This window comes from Cynoglossus semilaevis, chromosome 10 (genome assembly GCF_000523025.1).
Source record: "Cynoglossus semilaevis isolate Cse_v1.0 chromosome 10, Cse_v1.0, whole genome shotgun sequence".
NCBI classification, from domain to species: Eukaryota; Metazoa; Chordata; class Actinopteri; order Pleuronectiformes; family Cynoglossidae; genus Cynoglossus; species Cynoglossus semilaevis.
The window spans coordinates 18,868,360-18,875,590 of NC_024316.1; the positions used below are offsets into that span (position 1 = coordinate 18,868,360).

The 7,231-nt window shown below is 44.2% G+C and overlaps 2 protein-coding genes across 2 annotated transcripts in view; one reads left to right on the plus strand and one right to left on the minus strand.

Moving 5' to 3' along the window:
• LOC103385442 (voltage-dependent L-type calcium channel subunit alpha-1D-like) overlaps window positions 1-4,355 on the minus strand; it is a 25,171-nt gene extending 20,816 nt beyond the window's left edge. Inside the window, exons 1-5 of the mRNA XM_025059162.1 lie at window positions 4,201-4,355; window positions 3,689-3,890; window positions 3,436-3,594; window positions 3,239-3,349; window positions 3,021-3,141 (exon numbers count right to left, since the gene is read on the minus strand). Of these exons, the coding sequence (XP_024914930.1) occupies window positions 3,021-3,141; window positions 3,239-3,349; window positions 3,436-3,594; window positions 3,689-3,890; window positions 4,201-4,316 (709 nt within the window). The 5' untranslated portion in view covers window positions 4,317-4,355. The remainder of the gene's footprint in view (window positions 1-3,020; window positions 3,142-3,238; window positions 3,350-3,435; window positions 3,595-3,688; window positions 3,891-4,200) is intronic.
• ncoa3 (nuclear receptor coactivator 3) overlaps window positions 1-7,231 on the plus strand; it is a 70,394-nt gene that overhangs the window by 49,152 nt on the left and 14,011 nt on the right. The window contains exons 2-3 of the mRNA XM_025059163.1: window positions 5,431-5,538; window positions 6,261-6,421. Coding sequence (XP_024914931.1) covers window positions 5,450-5,538; window positions 6,261-6,421 — 250 coding nt within the window. The 5' untranslated portion in view covers window positions 5,431-5,449. The remainder of the gene's footprint in view (window positions 1-5,430; window positions 5,539-6,260; window positions 6,422-7,231) is intronic.

A 7,231-nucleotide genomic window follows, 5' to 3' on the forward strand; every position in this document is an offset into this window, starting at 1 on the left:
TTTTTTTTTATCAAATATGTGTTGCTTTGAGAGGCCCACGTTGTTGTGTAGTAACCTGCTAACACTTGTAGACACAAGCAATGCATTGTGGGTCACATGCTGCTGAGTGTAACATTCAGGGCCTGTGAAACTGTAGACACTTTTCTTGCGGGTTGTGGTGGTCTGCTGGTCCGTCGCGTCTGGGCTGCGTGTGACCCGCGGGCCTCTGGTTGAGTAGGTGGGCTCTGGGGTCATAGGTCGTGGACCTCCCTCCTCTGCTCTGCGTCGGCCTGGTGTGAGGGCTGTGAAAGTGTGAAATTGCTAATCACGCCGTCAGATCCCGGCCCGGTCAGTTCATGGGTCAGAGGTCAGTGTGAGAAGTCGTCACGCATCTGCCACGGCCGCGGCCTGGAGGTGGTGCCGTAACAGTCGACGTCACTCGAGTTTCGCGTTGTGCAGGCGCGCGCCCCCCCCCCCCCCCCCCCCGGGGTCACAGGCAGGTTCCTGAGACCCCTGAGATGTTTCCTCCAGCTCAGGTGAAGCTGCAGCAGAGTTTACCCTGAGTTTCCCTCCTTTCACCAACATTTACTGCCCCGGAAAATATGGGGGGGGGGGGTCAACTGTGGACTTGAAGCACTGACCCCTTAGAACCACTAGGGGCAGGTTCAGGGTTGAGGGTGAGGTCAAGCCTTCCTCTGGCCAGTGTGAAAGGTCAGCGGTCGTCACCTACCTGAGACTGTTGTCTCCTGGTTCCTGCTTCAGTCAGACCAGGTGGTTAATAATAAAAACTCTAGTCTGATTTTAAAGGTTCATTTCAACATTTTTATTTTTCTCCCTTCATCTCGTAGAAGATGAAACTGTTTTTGAAACAAATGAAACTGAAGTTCAGAGAGAGAGAGTTTAAAACTCTTAACTGTTGTAGTCTTTGTCATGTGACCCACTTTTCACTTCCATCCCATCGTTTGACAAACACCACTTTAAATAGCTGCACAGAACAGGCCGGGGTTTTTTTTTGTCATGGGGGGGGGTTATTAAATGTAAAAGTAGGTTTTATTTTCAGGTCAATTTTTCCCAGTTTATTTTCTGTCAGGTAATTAGTGAGGTTTAAAAACCAGACACAAATAATTTGTCCTGATTTTGAGATTTCTTTTTTTTTTTCCGTCTTCAGCTTCGTCTTCACTTCAACCGTCGGCTCGTGAAAAAAGAAAAAACATTTTTCTCTTTTCCGCTCGTGCAGCCTCTCCATTCCAGATTGCCAACTTCTTGCCCACCTCTTCCCCTCAAATCCCCACATTCCACCGTCACCGTCTCCCATTTTGCTCCTCGCTCTAGCGCCTCCTACCCGCGGCCCCCGCTCTACCGCCTCCTCCCCGCGCCCCCCGCTGCTGCCGCGGTGCCACCAGACCTCGCTGCCTGTGGCGTGTAATTGACTTTCTCTCTGCACTAGAAAAGCGGGCGGCCCGCGTCAGGCTGGAGGTGACCCATTTCCCTGGGGCATTCAGCCACGTCCTAATCAGCCGTCCTCCAGGGCGGCGACGGCGTTCACTCTGCCGCCAGAGTCGGGCCCTTCTGAGGACCCGTCCGTGGTCGCACACCGAGCTCTGAAACGTTTCAGTTCTCATCTTTACAACTTTCTTTTCTGAGTTGTTTTTTTTTTATCGCCCCCTGTGGTTGGTGTCAGCAGTTGCCAGCTTTTTTTTTTTTGGATGAGAAGCAGAGGAAGGTAGTAAAAATAAAGGAGGGGTAGAAGAGACTGGTAGAAGATGGTAGTAGTTTGTTTATCCAGTACTTTGTTAATGTGTACTGTGATCAGGCTGCAGTACTAAAAAAAAATACTACACACAAATACATTCTCTGTTAAAAAAAACATACCAAATTTCAGTAATCCACAGCCAACACCGTGTGATGTCGTGAAGTTGTAGTAGTAGTTACAGTCGTTACAGTAGTTACAGTAGTTACAGTGGTTACAGTAGTTATAGTGGTTACAGTCATTACAGTAGGTACAGTAGCTACAGTAGCTACAGTAGTTACAGTCGTTACAGTCTACAGTAGTTACAGTCGTTACAGTAGTTACAGTGGTTACAGTAGTTACAGTCATTACAGTAGTTACAGTAGTTACAGTAATTACAGTGGTTACAGTAGATACAGTCATTACAGTAGTTACAGTGGTTACAGTAGATACAGTGGTTTACAGTAGTTACAGTCGTTACAGTAGCTACAGTCATTACAGTAGTTACAGTAGTTACAGTTGTTACAGTGGTTACAGTAGTTACAGTAGTTACAGTAGTAACAGTAGTTACAGTAGTTACAGTAGTTACAGTTGATGCAGTGGTTACAGTGGTTACAGTAGTAACAGTGGTTACAGTTACAGCTGCTCTGGTTCACAGAGAAACTTCAGAAACAGAACCACTTCCTGTTTGTGTTTTTTTTTCAGCCTTTGAATTTGACTGATCCTCTGGAGACGTCTTCATGGTTTCGTTTTTCTTGTTAATCTTTCTGCAGTCGTCTGGTTTCATCTGTGCTCTTTTCATCCAAAATGATTTGCTATTTTGTGTTGCATTTTTTAAAAATTTGACCTGGACACTACTTTGGTCACTGTGCCTTATTTTGGAACAAACATTATTGTTTTTGGTATTGTTTTCAAAATATTTTCAATTTTTTTTTTTTTTTCTATTTGCTCTTTTGAAAAGCTCCTGCAGGAGGTGCTATAACACCAACACCCTTCCTCTGGGGATCAATAACTATATCTCTGAGTCTGATTGTCCAGTGAAGAACTGTTGCTGTTGTAGTTGCACTGACTCATTACCATTTAAAGGTGAACAGCTGTGTTGTTGTTAGCATGTTGCTAACATTTCTTTAAGACATGAAGGAACCAGGTTAATTTGCAAAGAAAAGAGGAATAAATATATATATATATTTATATATATTTTTGTATATATTCATATTTATATTTATATATATGTTTGTATATATTTATATATTTTTTAATTTATATATATTTTGTATATATATTCATATATATATTTATATATATTTTGCACAGTAACGGGCTTCAGTTGCCCAGAGAAACAAACTTACACTGAACTCTGACACTGCTATGTCCAGAACGCTCCCCACCACAATCAGTGCATCAAAGGAATTCCATGGATCAATAAAGTAATGCTGCAAAAAATGAGAGGAAAAAAAAAACTCATCAGGACAAAGACGACGGACGGACGACTGTTGTTGTTCATGTTGGTGTTGGTTGAAAAGGCCTCACGTGAGCGCGCAGAGCCAAGAGTTTAATGATCATCTCGATGGTGAAGACCACGGTGAAGATCATGTTGAGGATGTCCATGACGGAGGTGAAGAGTTTGGACTGTTCGTAATGCTGACGGAGAGACACAGTCAAACAGTCAAATATATATCAAATATAACAATGTATTTATGTGTGTGTGTGTGTGTGTGAGGCGGTACCTGGATGGCCAGAGTCAGCGTGTTCCCCAGGATCAGCACAAACATGATGTATTCAAACTGACTGGAGTTGATTATTCTCCAGAACTTGAGCTGCGATGGGTTTTTGGGGATGTAAATTTTTATAGGTTGGGCTTTCAGAGCGTAGTACACACACTGGCGCTGCACGGGGGTGAAAGAAGATTAAACACGCGTTAGGATAAAAAAAAATAAAATCATAGCATCATAGCATAGCATCATCATCCAAACATCCGACCTGATTTTTGTTCAGCTCACAGTTCTTGAACTCGGCCTCTCCCTGTTCTCGAAACGTGATGATGACAAAACCCACGAAAATGTTCATCATGAAGAAGGCGATGATGATGATGTAGATGATGAAGAAGATGGAGATCTCCACCCTGTAGTTGTAAATGGGACCGCGGTTTATGGCGTTGGCGTCGACGGCACGGTAGAGGAGCCTTTGGTGAAGAGGAGGAGACAAATATGAACAAAAATTAAATATCATATCAAACAAGCTTCGTAGAAAACAACCAAAAGTAACTGTACACTGAATTGTTGTACCACTAGAGGGCGACAGAGGTGTTTTGTCGATGTAAGAAAATACAGAATTCTCCTCCATAATTTGTTTAATAATCCTCAAGTTATTGTTTGTGATTACGTTAAACAGTTTTTTAAAAATTATTTCCTTCCTTTATTTTTTTTTATTTATTGTTTTTAAGGATAAGAATGTAAACTTTTCCTTTTCCTGGTGCCCTCAGAAGAACTTACTGTGGCCAACCCTCAAACGTTGACACGGTGAACAGAGCCAACATGCCGTTCAGCACGTTGTCAAAGTTGAAGTCACTGTTTTGCCAGATTCTCTCTCTGACCATCGGGTGGTTCATGTCGCCGTCTTTGTAGACGACAAACGTCCCCCTGAGATCACACACACACACACACACTAGTGAATATCCAGCAGTATTTTCAAAGTCATGGAGACATTTTCGTTTTCTCTTTATTTCCCGTCTCTAACTATTTTCGTGCTCCTCTCTCTCTCTCTCTCTCTCTCTCTCTCTCTCTTTTAGTCTGCCATTTACTTTTCACCCGTCCCTCCCTCCCTCCCTCCCTCTCTTCCTCCCTCCCTCACCAGTGTCAGCTGCTGTCACTGTGGCAGGAAAGTGACCAATCACAGCTCACCTCACAACACCCTGTGTGTCTCTCGCTCTCTCTCTCTCTCCCCTGTTCACCTTCTCTCTCTCTCCCTCTCCCTCCCCCCTCCTCCCCTCAACCTCTATCAGCTCATTTCCTGGACAGAAAATGTGATGCATTATGGGAGACAGACGGCTGTCTAACAGGGTTAGTTGTGCAGCGTGCTTTATCTACAGAGACACACACACACACACACACACACACCAGCATCCTCTGGTTTCCTCCAAAGAGGCCGACGAGACATGTTAACGTTGCAGCTCTCTGACTGCACAGACTGGAAACTGGAAAAAAAGTGGAAAAAAAAAAAAGTTCAATCTTCAGTCAACACGGGTTTGGCTGTAAATACATGACAGATTCATGAAGGCAATCAAAGAATTTAAGGTTTTATTAAATGTAAAAACATCAATGCAAAAAAAAAAAAAAAATATATATTTATATATATATTAGCCGTAAAATGTGCACAACAGAAAAGGTGCTAATTGTTAGCTTACTTCAAAGCCAGGGACAGATGAGACGAGGACGAGGACGAGGATGAACCACAGGCATCGCTGTCCGTCCAGTCGACAGCTTAAAGACTTCAATCATAAAAATACATTTTTAAACAGTGAACAATGAACAATTTTAAACACTGTACAGTTTCCAGTGTGTCCTGGTGATTTCTGCTGAGCTCAAAGTTCCAAGTTGTAACAATTAATGAAAAGTCAGAGAGGAGAATCGAACCCTCTCCCTCTCTCTGTGTCTCTGTCTCTGTCTTATTTACATATTTCTGTCTCCCTCCCTCTCCCTCTCACCCTCACCCTCACCCCTCAGGTGCTGATATGTGTGCACGATGAGCGGACTGGGGGAGAACTCCATGGAGCCGCTGAGCTCAGAGAACCGGAAACGAAAGCTCTCGACGTGTGATACGCCCGGTTTGGGGTGAGTGTCTGACAAACAGAGAGGAAACGTTTCTACAGAAACCAGTGTGTGTTCCTGGTTGTTGATGGTGTTGTCGATGGTTTCATTTGATTTTTTTGATTTGACCTTTATTCTTAAGTCAAAGTCAAAGTTATAATTTTCAGTCTTGACCTTTATTCTTAAGTCAAAGTCAAGTTAATTTTCAGTTGTCGACTTCACGACGAGCAGAGAAGGAAGATGATGTGATTTTAAGGTTTATTTAAATTAAACACATGCTGAAAAAAAACAGCATCAAATTTAATGTTCATTTTAAATGTATTTGTACATTTGTACATGTATTTGTAAATGTATTTTTGTATTTGTAAGTGTTATTGTGGAAACTCTTTGAAAAAATGTATTAAAAAAAACAGCTCAGTCTTTGTGTTTTTAAAGTGAAAGTGAAAGTGAAATTTTTTTTTTTGGTTGGTTGAAAATGGTTTTTAACATGAGGAAATTTTTTGTTTTTTCCGGTTCTGTATTGAGTAACGAAGGGTACGAGTTGTGTAAACGACGAGTGGATTAAAAAAAAGTGAAAAAGTGACTTTTGTGAAGAGAAAAAGATAACGTAGAAAAAGGGTGGATTTTTGCGACGTTTTTTTGCCTCTCGTCCACGTTCAGATTTTCATTTGAATCTAACGGACGACCGTTTCACAGCTAGTCTCACGGTTAGCGTTAGCTCAGCTTAACTCTGCCGCCCTCTGCAGGTGTGACAGGAAGCGTCGGGAGCAGGAGAGTAAATACATCGAGGAGTTGGCCGAGCTGATCTCCGCCAACCTGAGCGACATCGACAGCTTCAACGTCAAACCAGACAAGTGTGCCATCCTCAAAGAGACGGTCCGACAGATCCGCCAGATCAAAGAGCAGGGTGAGTCCAACGCAAACGCCGAGGCCAGACAGACAGACGCGACGTGAAAGTCGCCAAGACGGGCGAGTCAGGAAAACAAACACACACACACACACACACACACACACACACCTGAATAACCCAGGTTGAACCAGACATTAATTTCCAAAGATTTCACAGTTAACATTTGGGAGGAAAACATTGACAAAGCTGTGTGTGTGTCAGTGTGTGTGTGAGTGTGTGACCAGCTGTGTGCTGCCCTCCCCCTTGCACCCCCCACCACCACCACCGGGGGCTGTTTAATTCCACGTTTGCAGGTAGCCACACGCCCGTCCGTCTTGCTGAACAGCCAAATTATCAGTTTGTGGAGCAGCTGCTCTGACTGGAGGAGGAAGAGGAGGAGGAAGAGGAGGAGGAGGAGGAGGAGGAGGAGGAGGAGGAGGAGGAAGAGGAAGAGGAGGGAGCGACCAAGCATCAGGAGGAGGTGACGTTTCCACTGAACGACCTCAGATCCGATCAGAGGTGCGAGGCGGACGGCACCGGCGCTGGATGGTGCTCTTGTGTTTCTGCCTGGCTCGGTCAGCGTCTGCCACCTCGACAGGAAGGGGAAGAGGCTGGGGTTGGCCCCCATTGGCTGCTGACAGGTTGCCATAGTTACAGGAAGTGAAGACATAATGACACAGGCGTTTAGAATCCTCTCTCTCTCTCTCTCCCTCTTCCTCTCTCTACCTGTTCCTCTCATCCTCTCACTTTCACTCTGCTGCTGTCACTCTGTAGTTTGTTGTTTTTTTTCCCTCACCTCACTGGGATGCACCCCCCCTCACCTCCTCC